We start from the raw sequence: 22,742 nt of genomic DNA, 5'->3' as shown, positions 1-22,742 counted from the left end.
TCCTTCCTTTTTTTTTTTTTAAAATCGGATCGGAACCGGCGGTTCCGAGCCGGTTCCGGTTCCGGGTTGGAACCGTGAGCCCGGTCAAAGGGCCGGTTCCGGGCCAGTCAACGGGCCGGTCAACTAGCCGGTTCCCGGCCCACGGGTCCATTTGGCCACCTCTAAATGCAAAGGAAGGGGCTATTTCCATTACAGAATGTCATTTATCAAACTCCACTTTTCTTTCCACCAAAAAAAAAAAAAAAACTCCATTTTTCAAAAAAAAAATCCACATTTTCAGGATAGTGGTAAGTTATATCCTAAGTAGCACCGACACCAATACGTGACAAGTGACACGACACGCCGGCATGTCATTAATTAAAAAAATAAATAATTTCAACATGTTGGGACACGTTGTATATTAAATATGTGTTTTTGTACATATATGATACTAGTATTGTACATATGCATATACATATACATATATTAGTACCGAGTTGTTGCTGCTTCTTTTTCTTTTTCTCTTATAAATTCGCAATTAAGTTCTTTGGGTTGGCTCGATATATTAATTTTGGGATGGTGGGAATGACTTAAGTATACATATTTTTGATAGATTTACATTTTGATCATAATTTTATTAAAAATGTTTAAAATTGACCCCGTGCGTGTTGAAGTGCCATGTTGCGATATCGAACTTGAGTATCGCCGGCATGTCCCGAACGTTGACCACGTGTTGGATGTCTAACACCCGACACGAGTGTCGAAGAGTAACAGGTGTCCAACACGCATCCGACACGACACAAAAGCCACTCGAGAGTGTCAATGCTTCATAACTTATATCCCGACACGCAATTATTCCCTTCGACTTTTTGAAATTTGTGGCTACATGCTTCCTAGCATTGCCTCCAGCCAAAATTTTCTCGCATGTCTCGCCACATGATTATTCATGAAAGCCAAATTGGTCACATATCATCTATATGTATGAAAAAAAAAAAATACAAGAACACGGGGGAAAACCATATCTCGGCACTATATATTGATGTACATTTGGGGTTGACTCTCATTAAATTCTGGTTGGGACTTTAATCCCGTCCTCTTTTACATGTAACACATGTTTGAACTGTTCTTCTATTTTTTTACATGCATGCACTTTTATGAAGAACTTTCCGTAGCCCGTGATCGGAGATCCAAGCAAGAATTGGTCCCAATCAATGTCACAAGACGAGATACGACGTCATTTCCGAAATTTGGAGGGCACATCGCAAAATCGAAATTTCGGAAGGCAATTTGCCCTAAAAGGCTATACATTATTTACACGAGTTTTAAAGTAAATTTACATTTAAATATCCTCGTTCCGCCGCCAAACACAAAAAGGAGAAATATAAGCGGTCTTTTTAATACATATTATGTATAATCCTGATCTAGTCAGCAATGTTATATTTATACAGATATAGAGATTGTCTTTATCTAGTTTTTTTTTTTGGTCGAAATCTTTATCTAATTTTTTCTCAGTCTCTAAAAATCCTAAATTGGGGGGGAAGGTCGGCCCGCTTCGCAAACAAAAACCTCGCGCGTCTGCGGATGATTCCCTCGACCTCCTGAACTCACTCTCTTCTCTTGACGATGCCGTGATTCTTGCTTCGAATCGTCATGGCGGCGTGCCTGAGAGCCGGTAATGGTGTGCTCTCTCGCCTCAAGGCGCTATGCCCACTTCCGGTCTCTCTCTCTCACTGGGTTTTCTTCTTTGTTGCGCCAATTCATCAAACGGTTGGTGAGCCTACCTGGTTTCGTCATCGATTTCTTTTTTCCCCTCTTTGTTCAGAGATTGAACCGCATGCTCGCTGGAGGGGAGTTGCAGGCTCAGGAGCAAGCGGAGGCGAGCTCCGACGATGACCAACATCTGGGTACAGTAACTTACTGATGCAAGTGCACTGCTTTCTGTGGGATTCACGTACCATTTTTCACGTTTGTTCGATAGGGAGATTAAGTTTGCGTTGTTCAAATTTGGTGGTGATTCAGTTGAGATCGATATGTCAACGTGGAAGACGTATGATGCGAGGTCCTGTGGAGTAACAGGTCGTTTGATCCCGAAATCTCCTTGGACCGTCCTGGCGTTGCTTCGCGATGCAGGTCCAATGCGCTTTATCTTGTTTTTCTCTCGTTCTTTTCTTTTTTTCTCTTTTAGAGTTGTCGACACATGGTTTGTGGCGGTAATGACTTGATTCCATGGCCTGCTTTTAGCTTGGTAACTTGCTGGATACTTTTCTCTATTCTCACGGAGGGAGAGACATATTATTCATACTTGAATCATGATATTTGATAGAGTGGAGGTCTTCTCTATTACTCATCAGTGTTTTTCCTGTATTAAACTTCGCCATGAATAAAAGACATTGGCGTCATTGTATTTCTGCATATGACATGCAGCTGGCAGTAACTTAGTAGTTATGACGTGATTTGTCTATTTTGCGATGACACGCAGGATTTAATGCTTATCTAGTTGGCGGATGTGTCAGAGACCTAATTTTGAATAGGATTCCAAAAGATTTTGATGTCATTACCTCAGCTGATTTACAGCAGGTTGCTCTGTTTTTTCTCTACTTTTGTTGGCACGAGAAAACACCCAACCAGTAAAGTTCAGACATTGAATTAGTTTTTCAACGTCTCCTATCAGGTGAAGGAAAGATTTCATCGTTGCGATATTGTTGGAAAGCGATTCCCAATATGTAGGGTCCGGATTAAAGGTTCTGTTGTAGAGGTTAGTTGGTGGATATATCTTTGCTGATATTCTCTGGTTTACTTCTAGAGATTTGACTTGTTTAATTGTCTCTGCTACTTCGCATTTAGCATTTGCTGATGTTTTACTGCATGTGTTTTGGAGAAGGTGTCCAGCTTTAAGACAATGGCAAAGAGGGCAGAAGGAAAGGAGAAGGTTATCTTTTCTTGCATGCCAAGTGGCTGCAGTGAAAAGGACTTCATCCTTTGGAAGGACTCGGTGCATAGGGACTTCACAATAAACAGGTAGGATATTCTTTTCTTCATTTTTATTCCTGTTTTGGCAAAATTACGGCTTAATTCGTGTCGTGGAAGCTCAGATAAGTCCTTTGATTTGTACCCCAATCAGATACAGGTACAAGCCCGATATGCCAAATACTTATCAGATACATCTAGGTGTACCAACGTAGATGTAAAATCTCTAATTTTGGAAGCATCAAGGATGCACGATGGAAATAACAGGGATACTGCGGCTTAGACATATGCCTCAGGGCCAATCTTACTTTCATGAGCGAATGCTTCTTATTTGTTCAATTTATGGTTGAGATGTGGGGGCTATAAGAAGATACTCAAGGGGTTTCAACTGAGACTTTACTGACTCTTTCTTTTATTTGAACAAGTTTGATAGTTCTTTGGACTTTCTGCATAAGCAAAATTGCATTGGTGTGGGCTGATCTGTCATGACAAAAAAGCGTGAAAACCAAAATGCCCTTGAAAGTGGTTGAACAAACCAGGAGCACTTTCAGCTGGTGCTCAGGCACATTTTCTATAATGGTCTCTATGTCATTCAGATATTCTAGATGTTTACCTTGTGGGGAGAGGCTGGTTAATGGGTAATATAACATATTTTCTGGTTCCAACTGCTATCAAATCCAATGGTCTTAAAGGTGCTCATCAGTATCAAGAATATTTTTTTGATAGCCTCATCCTGGTGAAATAACCTTTGTTTTCCAGATAAATTATTTTGTCAGCTGCTGATGCTCGTACTGAACTTTCTAGCCGATTTTGCTTCCATAGTAACTGTACCTTCATACTTCATTTGCAGTTTATTCTTTGATCCATCAGAGAACAAAATTTATGACTACACCAATGCAATGGAAGATGTGAGATCTTTGAAGGTTACTCTTTACTTCCTTTGGTATCAATGCTTGTATTCATCTTTACTGTTTCTTTGCTATTTGACTACTTGAAGTTTACATCATTTCTTTCGCTTGATACCCAGCTTAGGACTATAATCCCTGCCCAGTTGTCTTTTGAAGAGGATTGTGGTATGTCTTTCTTTCTATAGCGAAAATTTTAAGCAAAATTATTGGTCAATCCCTATCAAAATGGCAAAGTAAAACTAGATAGACAATCACATATAAGTCATTCATGCAGCAAGAATCCTGCGCGGAGTGAGAATTGCAGCTCGTCTGGGTTTGGCATTGTCCAGGGATATTGAAATTGCAATTGGTAGTCTCTCGTCATCCATTACACGTTTAAACAAGGTACTGATGTAGAATTACTGTCTTCAAGAAGATAACTATGGTTTTGGAATTGTTTATCGGGCTAGGACCACTGATGGAATATTTTATCTATGTTCTTCATTTCTGGCATGCACTTTTCTCCTTTCATATTGTGGGGAAATCATTAGCTAGAAGTACCTTTTCTTACCTCTAGCTGATGCTCTGTCTTACATATCCTTTTCCAGGACAGGCTAATGTTGGAGGTGAATTCTATGCTATCCTATGGAGCTGCTGAATCTTCTCTCTGTCTGCTTCAGAGACTTAGGCTACTCGAGATTATTCTCCCATTTCATGTCAGCTGTTTTTGTTGCTTTCTTTGCATAGTGTAAGTTATTTCTAAGTTATAATGAGGTTATTTCTAACAGTAGTACATGTTGCAGGCAGCGTATCTTGATCAGCAGAATAGGGGGCACTCTGCCCAAAGCTCCTTGATGTTGATGGTAAGGTTTCTTCTGCTATGGTTTTACAATCAACATAGCTTGTCCTTCTGGTTAATTTTGGGCACAGACACCATGCAAGATTGATTTAACTTATGGAAACGTCATGCTGGAAGTATAGTTGCTTTCTCTTGATAGATTCAAGTTTGAGTAAATTAGGGAACTCTCTTACGTCCCTCATCGTCTTTTTTTTTTCAATTTTCCTGCCGTTATCATTTTGTGAAAAGCTAAAAAGTTCTGGTGCAGTTCCAGACAGCAGCTTTATATGTTCCTTGTAAATATCAAATGTTTCTCAGAAGTTGTCTATTTAGTGTATCCTAGAATGTAAATTACTTCAAATCTTCTATCCTTTCATCTAATACTGATATCTTGTTTGTTAGAGATTAATGTACAATTTGGACAAAGTGGTTTCGTGCGCTCAGCCTTCAGACTGCACTTTGTGGTGGGTGGTCATTCACATTCTGCTGTGTTGCTTCTAATCATTCTGTTATCTTATGCGTACAAAAGGTGCAGCTGACCCTACTTCAATATGACAGGATTGGACTATTGGCCTTTCACTTGGCATTAGTGAAGAACCCTCAAGATGCTTTAGTAATTTGGGCTTTTGCATCAACTCTATATTATGGGAAATGGAAAGGAGCTTCCCAATTTGCAAATAAACGTGCTAAACTGGAAGTAAATTTTGTACCTGAGATCTCAGGATCATCTAGTTATAAATCAGCACTTGCAGAAAGCGTTAGGAATTTAGCGTCATTGGTGCAAGAATCTGTCTCTATCTTAAGTGATACGGACAGACTAATTGAATCGATGAGCAGATATCCACATTCCACTTGTTCTGGTTTGGTAAGTATGCTATTCATTTTATCTACTGGACATGAGATGTGCACTTATTGTTTTCTATATGCCACCTATGTGAGACTCCTGTCCTTTGCTGTGGAAGATTCAATCCAGGGGCCTAATGTTATGTTGATAGGGTGATATTAACCTTTCTCGAGTCATTGCTTTTCTGTGGGAACACAATAAAACAAGTCCACCCCATTCTGTTCTCTGTCTCTCTCTCACATATACATGCGTACGTCACTACTTATCTCTCTGGTAGTTTGGCCATCCAAGACCGCCACATAGGCCCTCACTTTGTTATGTAATTGAACATAAATTTTTACCCAACTAGTGCCAACGATGAGGTCATTGAGTTTGTAATGCACTGTTTTTCAACTTTGCTTTGGTGATATCTAAAACATTTTATAACAGGCACTTGGAGCACGTCTACGTCCATCCCATATTCTTCCCTTCCTCTTTTGTTTTTATTGTCCTTTGTCACCCTTTTATGTCAATAGTGCCCAACTACTACTTTGAGAATTTGTAAATTGTGCAGCAAGGGAGGATATAAATCCAGGTTCCACCTCATTTTTCCGATCTTATTTGTCCTCTCTTTGTGGGCCCCATTCTGCCTCCCCCATCCCACTGTTTTCTCCTTTTCATCAGTTTCATTTTTTCTTTAATTACATCCCTAATTTAGCTCATCTTCAATCCCTTTTCTCTACTTTTCCTAATTACTTCTATTTGATTGGTTCCACCATTGTGGGTTTCTTAAATTTTCATTCTTTTAGGGAAACACTAATGACAATGGAGTGATATAAGTCATTTATAAAATGGAACATGGAGTAAAAACGGGGTTCGTTCACCTATTATTAATAGAAACTTCATTGAACTCTTAAGTAAGATAAACAATTTTGTGCAAAAGAATAACTATTTCCTACTGGCAATATATTACCAAACACCTCATTAATGCATAAAGCAAGAAAATGTAATCAGCATATTTTCGAGAGCATAGAGTCCATAAATGCGGAATTCTATGTACATTACTTCAGAAGCATTTAATGTGGGTTTTAAACACATATGGTTAAACCTAATTCATGACATTGAAAAATCCAATGCACCAAGTTAACATTCTTCTTTTCATTTGAAAGTTCGGTCAAGGGATTTTGCTGAACTTTTGACATAATTTGCCCTCGAGAGCTATATATTAATGTGGTGGAAGTTTCTTAAATTCTCCGTGAACTTTTAATGTTTTTGGGTCAATACCAAGTACTCCTATGTCCTATCTATGTAGCCAATTGTAATGTAGCATTCTCCCTCAAATGAATAATTAATGTATTTGGCATTTTCAATGCACGTGAAAAGAGCTGATTGATCTTTGATGCAATTTTTTCTTTACTATGTGACAATATACAATTATAAACTAATTAACATAGTCCACCATATATAATATTCAAATACCAATTACTAATGTGGACCAGCACATATTAACCTTAGCGGACTTCGGGGGGACGGAAAGCTTATGATAACGAGGAAAACATGCTTAAATTGCTTCTCTGTAATGGATATTAGATGTAGACACCATATTATTTGACGAAAGATATCCTTGTGAGACATGTTCATCAAGCATACTAAATCTGCGATGTTAGATAGCATAAACAATTATCTAAGATATCCTTTGTGTATTAATTTTCATGATTTCTTTAGTTATTGGCATAAAAAAGATCTCTTTGTATATTGTGTTAGGCACTGGCACTCAAGTTACATGACTAGTCATATGGAAAACCCAGTATACCTTAAGTACCTCATATTAGGGCTATTGAATAGAGAGTCCTATTTTCGACCCAAAAAAATAAAAAATAAAAAAAGAGAGTCCTATTGAAGATCTCACTAGTCGAATCCTTATCTGCAGTTTACACGCCAAATATCCAATTAGGAGGAGTGAGGACTTGAGTAATCATTGCTGTCCCAATCGGATTACTTGTCAAAAATTTTCGTGCTGCAATTGCTTAACTGAATATGCTTCGCTCATATACCAGTATACATAACATGATTGTTCTCCTTTAGGTGGTCATCCAAGAGCAGGTGGCAAATAATGTTAGAGAAATTTTTCAAGTGCTGGTTAGTGATGTTGTATCTTACAATGATGGGAGAGAGTGTTTTGAAATTAGCTATGAGTTACTTGGTAAGGGTTTTCTTCGTGAAACAAGACACGTTCTTGGCAAAATCATTCTGAATACTATGAGTGGCGGAGTAGTGCAAGGAGAGGAGGCTGTTGAGGGTAAGAAGCTCATGGATGCTGTTGGGTATCAACAAAAAACCATTGTCAGTAAACAGAATGAACGGTCATCTCTAAGCCATTTCATAGCTCACGAGGTGTTCAAGGATGATAATAAGAGCAGTCAAGCAGTGTCAAGTTCTGAATTGCTCAAAGGTGGTGTTGATGAAAAACAAAAGTTTGATGGGGAGAGATGCAGTCCTTTTGAACAAAAGGTTGTTGTGAAGAAAAGAAGGTGCGAAAGGTTAGGGGTTAATGGAATTCCTAAGGATATGAAGGGCGAAACTAAACAGCAAGTGAAGGCAGTAAAGCGGTGTTCTTCAGAAAATTCAGCGTCTAAAAACCAGCTGGACCTAACTGAGAAGCATGAATCAATTTCCGAAGACGTAAAGAAGCAGGAAAATGTGTTGATCATTGAAAGAGCTTTAAAGGAGGAGGCAAAGCACAGAAAGAGGAAAGTATCAGTTGAGGAGGAAAGTAGTAGGCCCCTGCTATCCGATATTTTCAAATGAGAATGTTGTTGATGGAAATTATAAGGAAAACCAGGCTCCTGCTTTGTGATGTCTTTTCAGATGAGAAATTTTTGTAGATGTAGATTACTCTCAGGAACAGGATAACTGACTGGTTAGTTCCCGCTCCTCTTATGTGTCTTATTCCACGATTCCTTTTTCTGCATTTATAATACTTTTTATAATACTTTATGCCTATTTAATTGCAGGTGTGTATCAGCATTTTGTCGGGATTGTACTGGCCCTGGGTTCATATTCACTTCAACAGCATCCTAATTTTTTGTACACTTCCAGTTCCAATTCTTTTGGTATTTATTACATCAACTACAGAGCAAATAGAGTATGCAAATTTAGGATGCTTTATTGCGATATATATTAGCCTGTGGTGTTTCTTACAAGTTAAAAGGTCTAGTCTTGACACAGTTCTTTGCTGCTGCTTGTGGTTTCTGGTCATCCTGAAAGTGGCATTCTAGAATTATTCAACCTGTTCGCTAAGTCCTATCATGGTCTGCTTCAAGTTGCCGAAATCTTTTACTGACTCTTGATAAGGTTTTTCGCCAGCTTGGCGGAAAGCGAAACCAGAAGTAAGGAAAATATGTTAATGACTGTTAAGCTGTTTTATAGGTTCTACTTTCCCTAGAGCCGATTGTGACAAGCATGTGCATACTTGATTGTGCGGATCAAGGCGAAGCTCGTTTTGGTTGAAATAATCCGCGGAAGAAAAGGGTTGAGAATAGCCACGTTGGCGAGATCAAGCAACAGGAACTTGACAGACATGATAATTTCGCTAGTCACTGAACTTTGGCCCCTGTCGTCCGTGGATTTTAAATTTATTTAATGTGGTCTTTGAAGTATTGGTAAATGTATAATCTAGTCTATAGACTATTTGAAAATGTTTAATACCGTCCTGTTGATTCAAATTAAATGGAATTTGTGGATTATAGCTTCAAACAAGTTATTTTTACAACGGTGGACAAAAAGGAAGGTATACGTAGGTTATCCATGTAAGATGTTTGTCTCAATTCGAGATATAATAATTGATGTTATTATATAATGATGGACGTGTTAACGCTTTATTTTTTCCTTTCCTTTTCCAAAGTAGATGGATAAAAAATGGACATGTTGACTCCTCATCATCATTATTGAGTAATGGCTGATTCGTTGTTTGAACGAACATGAAGTTTACATTGAATATTCACCAGTTATTCGGAAATCAAATTGAATAAGTTAAAAATTCAAAGGTTACGTCACACATTGAGCTAAAATTTCATTTGGCATAATTTTTTTTCCCCCTTTCCTGTCTTTTCTATCACCTTTTTCTCAGGAAGCAGGGGAAGTAGGCATAGTTAGAAGACAGGTTCCATCGAGGGAGTCAAATTTGATTTGAATTCCGCAACAAAAAGTGATGCTGAAAAGTAATCCCGAAGAGTCAAGTTGCGGTCGGCTAGACATTGATAACTATTTCATGAAAAAAAAACACGTTTCGATTACCATCCAACAACTCGACAAGGAAAAGGATTCTGTGTAACGATCCACAGATGGCCATTAGTTTTGATTTGGGTGCACTCAGTATAAAATTCCCATTAAGATTAAAAAGAATTGTCTTCTGTCCGAAATATTCATTATTAATGATCAATAAAAAAGAGTTATCTTATTAACGAGTACTTTTTTTTTTTCCTTTTGCCCTGATTAGTTTTTTCTTAATTATTGTCTATTTTAGACTTGAGCAGGTCTTTAAAAAGCTCAAAGAGAAATAGAAAAAGGAACTCTGCGGTATAGTGGAAGAATATCCCCATAAGTTCTTTTCGTATTCCATCTCTTCAGGGAAGAAAAAGATTTGAAGGGAACAAAGGAGCCTCTCGCCGATCGGATGGCACCGGGTCAGCTTCGACTCACGATTGCTTGGTAAGCCCGGATATAATAATCTCCCGTGCTTAGAAACATAAAAGGGCAGCTTCAGCTTCTCGTTGGGTAGGCCTGGACTTCACAGTTCACGCAGTATTGCTTGACTAGTAGACTAGTATCCCTGGTCAAATAGGCCGTAAATATTCATTATATATTGTCATTAAAGAAGAGTCATCTTATTAATGGATGCTTTTTTCTTTTGCCCGGGATTAGTTTCTTCTTAATAATTGTCTGTTTTTTTTTTTGGTTGAATTTTATTGTCTGTTTAATAAGCGCGGGAGAGGACCTGTTCTGAAAATGCTTGAAAGAAATTGGTCCTTTTTGTCTGGTTTCCTCGCATGACTCGCATGTGCGCAGCCTGAGCTTTTGAATATTATTGTTGAAAATTCTGTAATTGTGACAGACCTTTCATTTTCTAAAAAAGTTCAACTTTTTCTAATGTGGCGCTACGTGACAATACAAATACAAAAAGTATCAGAAAATGTTACGTTAGATTTCGAGGTGTCATGTCAAAAAAATCAACATAACAGTAGGAAAAAAAAAAACAGACATTTGGGACTTAAATGCATTTTTATCGAAACATTTAAAATAGGATTACAAATCAAGGCCAAATGTTTTAGGGGTCCCATGATAACATTTCTGGAATATAATGTAGAAATCTTTTCGATAACGCAATTTTTGGAGCAGAAATCCATTTTGTCATGTAATTTTTGTTTTATTTCTGAAGCATTTTTTTGCTCCAAAAAGAAGTAAAAAAATTATTTTCTTCGAAATAGAAAAATCAACTTATAATCCGGAAGTAGATTTTTTTTTTGGTCAGAAATTCGGAAGTAGATTGTTAGTGTAGAAATGTTGTTATGCGCGCCCTAGGATTCTTAGTGTAGTTCTCCCCCTGGAAAATGATAATAATGAATATTTCGTCTTAAATCAACGTAAGATGTAGAAGAGTATTTACTGCTGCTCATCGAGAATTTATCTCTATTCTAGCCTAAGACCATACATGACATTCGACAGCACGTTACTCAATCCGAGAGTCTTAGGATGCGTTGGCATCGTCAAAAATGAATGAGTTAAAAAATACTTTCTTAAAATCGATTGTTTGTATCGTTTTCAAAAATGAATGAATAAAAATATTTTCATCACCTGCGAAAATATCTAGACATAATTCATCGTCGATGATGAAAAACATTTCACATTGACTAATCATTTTCAAGCGATGCGGGCGATCGTTTTCAGAAAAATATTTATCAGATCATTTATTTTGATTCGAAGCCTGTGAAAATAAATTTATGAATGTCGCTTTGATTTGACGGACTAATACCCTTCTTTGAATTTATTCGTGGGTGAGAATATCCGAGCAAAGAGAAGTTTGAAAAAGACTCCAATCTTCACCAACTCCCCCCTATGGATTGGTGTGGCTACATTGCTAGCAAACTCCAAATCAAAGAGAAGCATCATGAGAAACGGTTTGGCTGGAATTGGCCCTTTCCTTCCGTGAAGAAGAAGAATATCCCAAGATCATTATGCTCTCCCTATAAATACGACCCGCCCGCATCTTTTCTCCTCCACCAACCAACTTCCACCACCCACCAAAATCACCCCGACCACCACCTCCCCCGCCATGGCAACCGCCGCCTCCCCTCACTCCATCCTCCTCAAGACCCCCTCCACCGCCACCCCCAAGGCAGTTTTCCCAGTCGCCACCCGCCTCCCCACCGCTGCCCTCAAGCCCATCTCCATCAGGTGCGCCGCCACCACCCAAATCCAAGATCCGAGGCCCCCGCCGCCGCCGCCCCCCGCCGCGGCCCAGGAACGGGTCTGCAACTTCGCCGCCGGCCCCGCCGTCCTCCCGGAGAACGTCCTCCTGAAGGCCCAGTCGGAGCTCTACAACTGGCGCGGATCCGGCATGAGCGTCATGGAGATGAGCCACCGCGGCAAGGAGTTCTCCTCCATCATCCAGAAGGCCGAGTCGGATCTCCGGTCCCTCCTCGAGATCCCCCCCGAGTACGCCGTCCTCTTCCTCCAGGGCGGCGCCACCACCCAGTTCGCCGCCGTTCCCCTCAACCTCTGCCGCCCCGACGACCCCGTCGACTACCTCGTCACCGGCTCTTGGGGCGACAAGGCCTTCAAGGAGGCCCAGAAGTACTGCAAGGCCAAGGTGGTTTGGTCGGGGAAGGCCGAGAAGTACACCAAGATCCCATCTTTTGGCGATGTCGAGCAGGACCCGGATGCTAAATTCTTGCACATTTGTGCCAACGAGACGATCCACGGCGTCGAATTCAAGAACTACCCTGTGCCGAAGAACAAAAGCGGGCTCTTGGTGGCTGATATGTCCTCGAATTTCTGCTCCAAGCCCGTGGACGTGTCCAAGTTCGGGGTGATCTATGCCGGAGCGCAGAAGAATGTCGGCCCATCCGGGGTGACCATCGTGATCGTCCGGAAGGATCTGATCGGGAACGCTCAGGGGATCACCCCAGTGATGCTCGACTACAAGATCCACGCTGACAACGCCTCGCTGTACAACACGCCGCCCTGCTACGGGATTTACATGTGCGGCCTCGTGTTCGAGGACCTGTTGGAGCAGGGAGGCCTGAAGGAGGTGGAGAAGAAGAACAAGAACAAGGCCGAATTGCTGTATCGGACCATCGATGACAGCAAAGGGTTTTACAGATGCCCGGTGGAGGCGTCGGTTAGGTCGCTGATGAACGTGCCCTTCACGTTGGAGAAGTCGGAGCTGGAGGCCGAGTTCATCAAGGAGGCTGCGAAGGAGAAGATGGTTCAGCTCAAGGGGCACAGGTCGGTGGGTGGCATGAGGGCTTCAATCTACAATGCCATGCCTTTGGCTGGTGTTGAGAAGCTGGTTGCTTTCATGAGAGACTTCCAGGCAAGGCATGCCTAGATTTGAATCCACAATTCCATGGACTGTGGATTTGAGTTTCTCAATTCATATAGAGTAAAGTAGTGCTTAATTATTTGTATTTTTCTCCCCTTTTTCTCTGTATTTTTCCTGTTGTCATGTTGTTGTTCACTGTGGATTGGAGGTGGGAGGTGAGAAGAGTTGGGTTTCTGTCCTGGTTTTTGGAGGGGAAGTTTTTGGATGTTTTGGTTCTCATATAAGCCAAGAAACAAAGGGTTGGACAGGAATTTTGGCTGAAGGCAATTACATTGTTGGAGATCTTGATTTGATTCCACCAGACTTGCAGAAATAAAATGCAGACTGGAGAAAAATTTCGGGCCGAAAGCGACTGCATCGTCGGAGATCTTGATTTGATTCTACTAGCATAGCATGGCAGAGACAAATTGCAGTCTTCTGGACTTTGGAATGACCATTCTTGAATAACAGAGTATATTTCGTAGTTTTTCGGAGCTCCCCTGTTTGACCTTCTGATGTCCCGTGTGCTTTTGTTGACATGAACCGGGATTAAGCATGGACATTGTTTGAAAAGATGTTTTGGGAGTCGTCAAAACTCTTTTTTTGCTAGATCTATGAAGGAATTTCTCGACAGAAGCTGAAACTTGTGCATCACTCACCAACTCACTCATTCAACAACTACAAATACCAACCCTCAAACCATTAGACATCACGAAATTGATAGGGACATTATAGGCTAATGTACATGGCTAATTATGTAGGAGCCACAGTTGTCTACTTTTTATTTTACGAAGATGTTCACTTCGAGTTCATCCTGGCACTTTGTTGGAGGTGTTCTGAGGTTCATGTTACATCGACGGAGGTGTTCTGAGGTTCATGTTACATCGACGTATTCCGAACTGGACGGGAAGTTTCCCAGGAGTCAGGACGGGGTAATTTGAATCTAGTATTTCAGGATGAATATGAGAAGGACTAGAATCACATGAGCAACAAAAGCGATTTGCTTTCTCTTCCTGTGTACAACTGGCTTTATCCAATCCCGGGCTACTTTCTGGAGAAACAGAGGTTAAACGAACCTAATGAGAAGATTTGTCTGTACTGACCATCCAGCAGCAGCACAGCTAAGCGACTCCACTCCCTTAATTCCTTGAGATTGAAGATAAGTCCTCGTGCTGTGAATCGATCATGGAAAACTATATAACCCAGTAAAGTTTTCTTCCCCTAACCTAAGTAGTAGAAGCTGCTTCAAGAACTTTCTGTAAGTTCTTTCTCGCCGGATTGATCTCGACTTAAACTTTTCCCTCGGGGCGGGACTAGTTGTTCTCGGATCGGCCTCTTTGTTGTTTCTGGGCGCTCAAAGTAGCTACTCGGCTGTGACTTCACACCACGGGTAAACCTGGGGTAATTCAGCTTCACTACTCATATGATGTACCGTTGACACAACAAGATTAAGAACGAGGAGAGGAGAGGAGAGGAGAGGAGAGGAGAGGAGAATCGTTAGGTACCATTGGAGTTCATGTTCAATGCTAGTAAACAAATCATGAAAAACAATAAGTCTAGCTTGTTTGCTCAAAGTTCAAAAATAATAAAAATGGATGTAGTGGGTCATGGTGATTTTTTGGGCAAGAATTGACTTCGGCGGGACATGCCAACGTATAAAAGAGGACAACGAGGATAAATGTATCATCAGAATCATGGTGAACGATTTGGCATCGAGAACACTGAATTTATCGGACCTTATATCCGATGTAATTTTTGTGTAATTGTTGTTAGGGTACATGTACATGTACTTTTTTTTTCAAAATTATTTGTGGATATACTTGGTACTTCACTCATGCTTAATTGATTGAGTATTTTTCATTAATTTTCCTCTAATTGTTTTTATCTTGTTCTCAATAATTGAACTAGAATTAGTTTAAAAAAGAACCCGGGCCTAGAAGCATGGGAAAATCCTGTGCCCTGCCCGGCATGGCTCACTGCTCAGTCTAGGTGGCGAGTCTGGCGAGCAGTGATGGAGGCTGAGGTTTTTGACAGTCTTGGGGTTTGAGAATTTCTTAAGAGAGGGCAATTTGGTCTTTTTCAAGAGACGATCTTTGCTTAGAGGTACGAAGCGATGGTCTAAATAGCATTGAAATCGACACACAATGCGACACGACACAACACGATAAGACAAAACATTTCAAAAAAAGTAAAGAATTTCGACGGTTAAGACACGTTATTTATAAGATAAATTATCATGTATATAGATAAATGTTAGCGATGAATTTCTTCTTTTTATTCAGTTATCGATTCACGATTAGATTTTTTTGGAATGGCCAGATATATTAATTCTGGGGTGTCTAGATATATGACTTAACTAGATACATCTTTGATATATTTACAATTTGGGCCATAATTTATTAAAAATATCTAAAAGTGGTCCTATGTGTGTCGAAATGGCATGTTTGAATCTTTGGGTGGCGTGTAGATGGCGTGGTTGGAACGCTGATGAGTTGGACACGTGTCAGACAACATGGAGGATCCGGAGAGTGTCCGTACTTCCTAGATGATGATTTAGGGACAAAAAGAAAAGAAAAAAAAAAGAAACAAAAGAATGTAAGTGAGAATGTTTGAGAGAGTTTTCAAATATATATATATTTTTTAATATTCTGAAATCATCATTTTCGACCCATTATAGATCACATAAAGAAAAACGATTTAAGTATCACAAAAGTGGGGGAGTGATTAATCCCGAAAATGTCCTTATTTTATCCCCCGAAATAAAATAACAATAATAATAATAATTCCCCCGAAAGTTCTCGTTGACCCTAAACGCTTTGCGGTTCACCTCCTCCGTCGACAGGCCGACACGCTAAAAATTGCTCGATTCCCTGCGGCGCACTCTTTCTTTACCACCATGCTCTCGTCCACGACAGCCGTCGGTTCCTCCACGTGGCACCAATGCAAGCCCCGTTGACCGCGGTTTGTCTGGTCCCTCTTCTCACGCTATGTTCTCCAATATTTTTTCCTTCTTTTTTTAATATTTTGTCCGCTCTTACTTTTCAGCTGGAAAGGAGGCGCAGAAAAAGAAGCAGCAAAATTCATTTTCCGATCGCGAAATTCCGATTCTCCTCCTCCGCCCTTCAATGGCTTCTCGAATCGCGTAATGGTCCGCCATTGACGTCGACCTTCGCTGCTCCAATCCATCCCGAAAGAAGGCAACTCCCCGTCTCCGCCGGAACGATGGCTCGGACTTCATTCGCGTCGTCCCTCAGGCGCCTCCTCTCCAGATCCAGCCCGCCCCCGCGGGTCGTCCCCTCCCGATCCGTCACCTACATGCCCCGACCCGGAGACGGGGCGCCGCGCGGCGTCACCCTCATCCCCGGCGATGGGATCGGCCCTCTCGTCACCGCCTCCGTCGAGGAGGTCATGGCCGCGATGCACGCCCCGGTCTACTTCGAGAAGTACGACGTCCACGGCGACATGAAGAGGGTGCCCGAGGAGGTGATCGAGTCGATCAGGAAGAACAAGGTGTGCCTGAAGGGCGGGCTCAAGACGCCCGTCGGCGGCGGGGTGAGCTCGCTGAACGTCCAGCTGAGGAAGGAGCTCGATCTGTACGCCTCGCTCGTCAACTGCGTCAACCTGCCGGGGCTCCCAACGAGGCACGAGAACGTGGATATCGTGGTGGTTCGGGAGAACACGGAGGGGGAGTACTCGGGTCTCGAGCACGAGGTGGTTCCGGGGGTTGTCGAGAGTCTTAAGGTATATGATTGGATTGGTTCGTGCAGGTTTTTGTTTCTTTCATCTGGGTTGTTTTCATTTAATTTGTCTTGCGTTGCTGCTGCGGTGTTTTGATTGGATGGACGACTTTGTGGTGCTTTTAAACTAAGGTTTGAAGTGTTGTCTTAAGCGTCGTTGCTGTGTTCGATGATATTTCAGTGGCATTCCGGAGTGAATGGGCATTCCCTTTGCTGAAGTGATGTAGCAACCGACATTCCTGAGGATTTAAAATTCTGCACGCATGCCTCCTGGTTGTCCCAAAGTTTGCACATTTTTAGTAAATTACTGGCGCTATCTGCGTGTGTCCATCATCTTACAAAAGAAGTCACGACAGTGTTACGAACGAGCATAGGAGGTACCTGAGCAACTTACAGGGGCTATCTTTGTGGGATGTAAAAAGCAGGGACTTTTGTTCCCCGTCAACAATATCACGGATGTCCAATGTCCCTGCTAATTTTGTCTCCAGTGTTTTAGTTGCTGTATGACTGGCGTCACTTTCAACTGCATTTGTGTCCTATTGCATGGTTTTGGTTGATATGCTGCTATATTTGGGTAGTTGAGTTTACTACTGGGGTGAGGCATTGGTCTTGACTGAATTAAGCATTTTGCTTTGGGTAGTCAACATGCTGGGCTAACATTGACTACAATGATTTGATCTATTGTCAATTATGTACTCTGTTACTTCTCCTGTTTAACGAGATCCGAGACTAATGCCGGTATACATGCTCTGTTCTCCCTACGATGTATTATCACTAACATAACTCAGATTTTCAATTGGTTCAGGAGCATTACTTTTGATGAACTGTGTCAAACGACTACCTTATTAGCCATTACGACATAAATATCTTACTATAAATTAATTTGGTCGCTCAATGCCTTTTATCCGTTTATTCATTTTGACGGCATTGCAAAGTTTGGTCTTTTTATGCATCTCATACTACCCTTCTTTTAGGTGATGACAAAGTTCTGCTCAGAGCGTATCGCACAATATGCTTTTGAGTATGCTTACTTGAACAATAGAAAGAAAGTGAGTGCCGTCCACAAAGCAAACATTATGAAGCTAGCAGATGGTCTATTCCTGGAATCATGCCGAGAAGTTGCCAAAAAGTACCCTGGGATTAAGTATAGTGAGATCATTGTGGACAATTGTTGCATGCAACTCGTTTCCAAGCCTGAACAATTCGATGTCATGGTATGGTTTCTCATCGTTTACATTTTCATTCATGAAGTAATTTTATAGGTGTGAGTTGTTAAAAGACTCTGTCGGCTCTTTCAGCATTTATCTTATGTAAAAGATTGTATATTCAACATCTTGATAGAGAATCTAGCGAATTGATAGGTAGGAACTTGTAAATAGGTTGCAGATGGAAGTTGACACACTAGGTTGCAGGGTACTGATTAGAAGGAAAAGTTGGAGTATAAAGATGGAAAAAAAGTCCTTTATGACTTTTTGGAGTCTCTTCTTGCTATTTTATGTATATGTGTATCCATGCATAGACAATATTCATTGTCGGAGAAGGGCCGGGAGGATTGATTTGGGTGATATTATCAAAGATTTTGTGATGTCTTTAACTGGAATAAACTACCTGTTTAGAAACCAGAGAGCATGTTCTCGGAGGATATCTCAGTATTTTAGTTTTGGACTAGAGGCAATATGACAAAAGCATTGATTTAGCACTTCTTCGCTCTTGATGTCCACTTGAGAATTAACCAAATAGATGTCTGCAAAAGATATTTTTGATGAAGTTTCTTTTTCTCTTTTTGTTCATTTCTGTGGTTAGAAGCGAAGAAAGCAAACAGACTAAGTTTGCATTAGGCGGGGAAGAAATTCATACACAGTTCCCTTTGATGGTCGTTTTGATTCTTCCTGTGTGTTCTATGTTATTTCTACAGTGCTGCAATGGAAGAGAGATCAGTTGTGTATCGTTGTAGATGCTATCTTTTCAGTTAATTTTCCTTCCATAGCTAAGGATCAAGTTTATCACAGACTTCTCTAGGTTGGAAGTTGCTGAGAGTATGTAAGAAGCAAAAAAAAATTTCCATTAACAATCATGTAGAATGGTAGAAAAGGTCAATCAAATACATTCGTCTGACAGTTTGATGGCAAGCCCTTATTGAGGATATGGCATATGACTAGCCTGGTCATTGATATAAGCAATAAATGTCAGGATTGCTAATTGGCTATTACTGGAAGCATGTGCAGCAATGATGGTTCATCTTGGTTATAGAAGGCCCCCTAGGACAACTACAATAAAAACTTGTTTATTTGATTATTGAGGTTTCATAGTCATTTTATTGGAATGGTTACGATACCTGAATGAAGAGGAAAACGTTACCGTTTTAGCTTTGACAATAATTACTCAGTCCCCTATTCTTAACTTTACTGGTCATTTTCTTAAAAATACTGTATTGTACTCACATCATACTGCACCTTAATCTAAAACAATGAGCTCCACTGAACTGTGGTTTGTAATTTGCAGGTGACCCCCAATCTTTATGGGAATCTGGTTGCAAATACAGCAGCTGGCATAGCTGGTGGAACTGGAGTCATGCCAGGAGGTATACCTTAATGTTCCCTCACATTTTAGTGTGCTTCCTATGTTTCATTCAACGTGACTGACTGAAAATTGCTTCTCGTGTGGTACATTTATGGATTGTAGAAACTAGGATGTGACATGGAGCTATTAGAGAGAGGGAGAATCAAATTGTGTGGGACTCTAAATAGAACTTACTGGCCTTTGTTCATAAAATAACATTATGTGCTATTTAACTGGCACCCTAGTTCTTTGGAGCAGACAAGAAGTGTCCTAGCTCTTGCCATCTAAAAAAAATGAAGTTCTAAACAGATTATATATTTGTTTGTAGGTAATGTGGGGGCTGATCATGCCATTTTTGAGCAAGGCGCTTCAGCAGGCAATGTGGGTCATGAAAAGCTAGTCGGACAAAAGAGGGCGAATCCTGTAGCCCTGCTTCTATCATCGGCGATGATGCTGAGGCATCTCCAATTTCCATCATTTGCTGATCGGCTAGAAACTGCGGTGAAGCGAGTAATATCAGAGGGAAAGTACCGGACGAAGGATATAGGCGGAGACAGCACTACACAAGAGATCACTAATGCAGTCATACAAGCTTTGGACTAATCCACAAGATATCTTCATCCTTTACACTTCTGGAGAAATTTGTAGACCCGGCATGGAAATCTATATTGCCCACATTCTTGATAAAATCTTCTTTTCAAGTTATTGTTTGGGACTTCACGGTCCTAAATCCTATTTGTTTTATGAATAATCTCGGTTAAACATGAAAACTACAGCAGGTCTTGGTTAGATGAGACAGCGCAGTTCGTTGAACTGAATTTAGGTGTAAGTTATCTGAGGACGTTGCTCCTTCTTTACCAAGTTAGACGGGGGGAAATTCGAGGTTTCATGCTGTCTTAATTTGTCGAATGCATTTAATGTTTGTCTCAATTCCCCTGCACCGGGCTTGAATCTTGTACCGATTTCTGATGTGTTTTGCTAGTTGCCTACTGAGTCAACATTGCCTCCTTAATCCTCTTTCCAAGTGCTGCTGATGGAGGCAAAACCTCAAATAGGTTTCTGATTCCTGATTTTGATTCAGAATGGAGCATGAGAAACAGGAGCACTCTGTTTTGATTGATATCGCTCGCTCTTGCTACCTACAAGCGTACTCCCAAACATGATGAATTGTTGCTACTTGCTATTGGCCGCGAGCTCGAAGCAGGGGAAAATTAAAGATCCATTTGATGGTAGTCTGTCTACCTTGTCAAGGTTAAAGAGACCTTCAAAAACTCTTAGCTTAAGAGAGATGGATGGACAGGGATGGGCTTAGGGATGAGTTCTAAGAGCAGTTTTGGACTTTCGAGTAGTGCGAACGGTGGGGACCGGGTTTTCATTACTAAATTAGGCCAGATATTCAGCCAGATCCACTAGTTTTTACTTTGTCGCCAAGCGAATGTGATTTGGGATTTCATTTCACTGCTCAAAGATCAACATGGCTCGATCACTGAGAGATGGACCCTCGTATTGTAACGGATCATCTAGATAGGTACCAGCAACGTCACGCAAAAAAACCAATGGAAGTGGGGCACGACTGTGCACTTTGTCGCACATGTCCTTCTGCAAGCCCACATAAAAATAATCAAAGAATTTCCGTTCACCCCATGTTCGTTCCTTAAACATCTAAGGCTATGAGCATTGGCCCACAAAAAAGTTTAGGATTAATATCATGAAAAATCTCAAATTGATATATCTATAATAAATTTATCTCAAACTATTTTTTTGACCATAAAAAATCCTAAACCGGTACACCCGTGATAAATTTATCCTAAACTACTTTTTTTTTACTACAAAAAACTCCAAACCGATACACTTGTAACACATTAAGAGGAAAGAGTTCTTTAAACGAAAGTGTTGCTCTATGGCCATAAAAGATCTCGACAGATATTTCAAGGAGATGGTCAAGCTCTTTTACCTACTTAGTCCATATGTAAATCTTAAACTAGTCTTTATGTCTTGTATTCCTAAAGAAGTCAACCAAGTTGTTGAAAAGACTTTACAAGCAAGATAAATGCCTCTAGCAGATGCCACAATTGGAGAAATCCAACAAGCAGTCCATATTGCAATCGAAAAATTATGTCTTAGGAAAGAGCTTTTTAGAAATTATCTTCGAGAAAACAAAGAACTCTTTCCGTCATCCGGACTCATTGTTAAAAACATCATCCGATCTTGCTCTGGAGTTGCTTTCCACCGATCCTTTTAAGGCTCCTGTGAATCTACTGGAGAATTCAATGAGTACTTCATAAGTGTTGTGCTAAGTAAGATGCCTAGTAGCCAACCAGGCATGAAATTCTATAAGCCAATTCAAAAATGGGTATAGAAGAACTCTTACCCCATTGAACTTCCTCAACTATACACATGCGCTCCTAAGCCCGAACCACTTCCAGTAGTACCCGGTATTTGTATGCTCTAGCCCGAAAACTTTCCTCCACTTCAATCCTCAATTTCTGAACCCAATAGTATCAAATTTCCTCCATTAGAGAAATTCTCTTATCCATAGCAAAAATATCACCATGCACCCAAAATACCTACATCTAATGATGTGGATATCCATGGAAGACGCAAAGGACCTACTCCTTTTGAAACTGTCTTGAATTGACAGGCATAAAATGCATTTGCTTAGAATGTGATCTTAGCACAGTAGCCACTCACCTTGAGCAAGTAGACAATGCAATTGCTTTGTCCAAGAAGATGTTAGAACATTTTCGGAAGAGACTTCATCTGCTTGAAACTAAACAAATTCCTCTAGTCATTATTTGAAATATCAAACCCTTGAAATTGAAAAACTCGAGTGTCAAATCCAGATTCTCCAGAGTCAAAAGTCTCTTTCTCCTTTTGAATCCTTTCTATTTCCTTCTATTGCCCTAGCTCCAAGGTTAGGATCCACTATAGGATCATCTTCATTCGCAGCTGTTCTCAGTACGGCTACTCCACCTCCTAAATCTAATATCCTATCTCTCAAAGGACGATTGGAAAAGTGGGACAAAGATAAAGAATCTCGAGGGAAAAGAAAAGCACCACCTTTAGCACCCCCTCTATCTTCTCCACCCTCACCCAAATCTCCACCTTATCCATCTCAGTCATACATGGTGTCAAATCCTCTGGATAGTTTTCTTAGACACCAAGTCCAGATCCCTTCTATCTCTGCCATGAACCCTCTACAACCTCTTCAGGATGAACCATCTGATTCATCTGAATTTAATTAGGTTAATATCACGAAAAATCTTAAAAAATTGTTTTTTACAAAAAAGACAAAAAAAAAAAAAAAAGAACTTGATTGGTTCCGGGTTGGCTGCATTTGGAGGATTCTCTTACCGGCCTCAATTTTTCC

At 40.6% G+C, this 22,742-nt stretch overlaps 3 protein-coding genes across 6 annotated transcripts; all 3 read left to right on the top strand.

Moving 5' to 3' along the window:
• The first annotated feature begins 1,518 nt into the window (after positions 1-1,518).
• On the top strand, positions 1,519-9,087 carry LOC115736474 (CCA-adding enzyme). 4 transcript variants are annotated; one of them, XM_030668193.2, is made up of 15 exons: positions 1,519-1,695; positions 1,802-1,883; positions 1,999-2,109; positions 2,459-2,556; positions 2,651-2,734; positions 2,861-2,997; positions 3,797-3,869; positions 3,974-4,019; positions 4,129-4,238; positions 4,442-4,549; positions 4,637-4,696; positions 5,074-5,135; positions 5,230-5,536; positions 7,580-8,414; positions 8,924-9,087. In XM_030668193.2, the coding sequence occupies exons 1-14, from the start codon at positions 1,630-1,632 to the stop codon at positions 8,300-8,302; spliced, it is 2,067 nt and encodes a 688-aa protein (XP_030524053.1). In that variant the 5' UTR covers positions 1,519-1,629; the 3' UTR covers positions 8,303-8,414; positions 8,924-9,087. The 4 variants fall into 4 exon arrangements, with proteins under 4 accessions (XP_030524053.1, XP_030524051.1, XP_030524052.1 ...); XM_030668191.2 differs by lacking the exon at positions 8,924-9,087 and adding an exon at positions 8,509-8,790; XM_030668192.2 differs by lacking the exon at positions 8,924-9,087 and adding an exon at positions 8,509-8,790 and having other exon boundaries at positions 7,580-8,418.
• A 2,660-nt stretch (positions 9,088-11,747) lies between these two features.
• Positions 11,748-13,439, top strand: LOC115736477 (phosphoserine aminotransferase 2, chloroplastic). Its single transcript, XM_030668196.2, has one exon. The coding sequence runs from the start codon at positions 11,826-11,828 to the stop codon at positions 13,101-13,103; it is 1,278 nt and encodes a 425-aa protein (XP_030524056.2). The 5' UTR covers positions 11,748-11,825; the 3' UTR covers positions 13,104-13,439.
• A 2,726-nt stretch (positions 13,440-16,165) lies between these two features.
• Positions 16,166-20,163, top strand: LOC115736478 (isocitrate dehydrogenase [NAD] regulatory subunit 1, mitochondrial-like). Its single transcript, XM_030668197.2, has 4 exons — positions 16,166-16,817; positions 17,788-18,027; positions 19,316-19,394; positions 19,701-20,163. The coding sequence occupies exons 1-4, from the start codon at positions 16,299-16,301 to the stop codon at positions 19,973-19,975; spliced, it is 1,113 nt and encodes a 370-aa protein (XP_030524057.1). The 5' UTR covers positions 16,166-16,298; the 3' UTR covers positions 19,976-20,163.
• The last annotated feature ends 2,579 nt before the right edge of the window (positions 20,164-22,742 follow it).

This window comes from Rhodamnia argentea, chromosome 11 (genome assembly GCF_020921035.1).
Source record: "Rhodamnia argentea isolate NSW1041297 chromosome 11, ASM2092103v1, whole genome shotgun sequence".
NCBI classification, from domain to species: domain Eukaryota; kingdom Viridiplantae; phylum Streptophyta; class Magnoliopsida; order Myrtales; family Myrtaceae; genus Rhodamnia; species Rhodamnia argentea.
The sequence above is the reverse complement of the archived record's forward strand: the minus strand, read 5'-3'. Positions and strand labels throughout refer to the sequence as shown.

Excerpts from the sequence above, each read along its gene's own strand:
- LOC115736478 (XM_030668197.2), top strand. The coding sequence starts at position 16,299 with ATGGCTCGGACTTCATTCGCGTCGTCCCTCAGGCGCCTCCTCTCCAGA. Across the intron at positions 18,028-19,315 it reads CTGAACAATTCGATGTCATG|GTGACCCCCAATCTTTATGG; the intron begins GTATGGTTTCTC and ends TGTAATTTGCAG. Across the intron at positions 19,395-19,700 it reads AACTGGAGTCATGCCAGGAG|GTAATGTGGGGGCTGATCAT; the intron begins GTATACCTTAAT and ends ATTTGTTTGTAG.
- LOC115736474 (XM_030668193.2), top strand. The coding sequence starts at position 1,630 with ATGGCGGCGTGCCTGAGAGCCGGTAATGGTGTGCTCTCTCGCCTCAAG. Across the intron at positions 2,735-2,860 it reads TTAAAGGTTCTGTTGTAGAG|GTGTCCAGCTTTAAGACAAT; the intron begins GTTAGTTGGTGG and ends GTTTTGGAGAAG. Across the intron at positions 5,537-7,579 it reads ATTCCACTTGTTCTGGTTTG|GTGGTCATCCAAGAGCAGGT; the intron begins GTAAGTATGCTA and ends GTTCTCCTTTAG.
- LOC115736477 (XM_030668196.2), top strand. The coding sequence starts at position 11,826 with ATGGCAACCGCCGCCTCCCCTCACTCCATCCTCCTCAAGACCCCCTCC.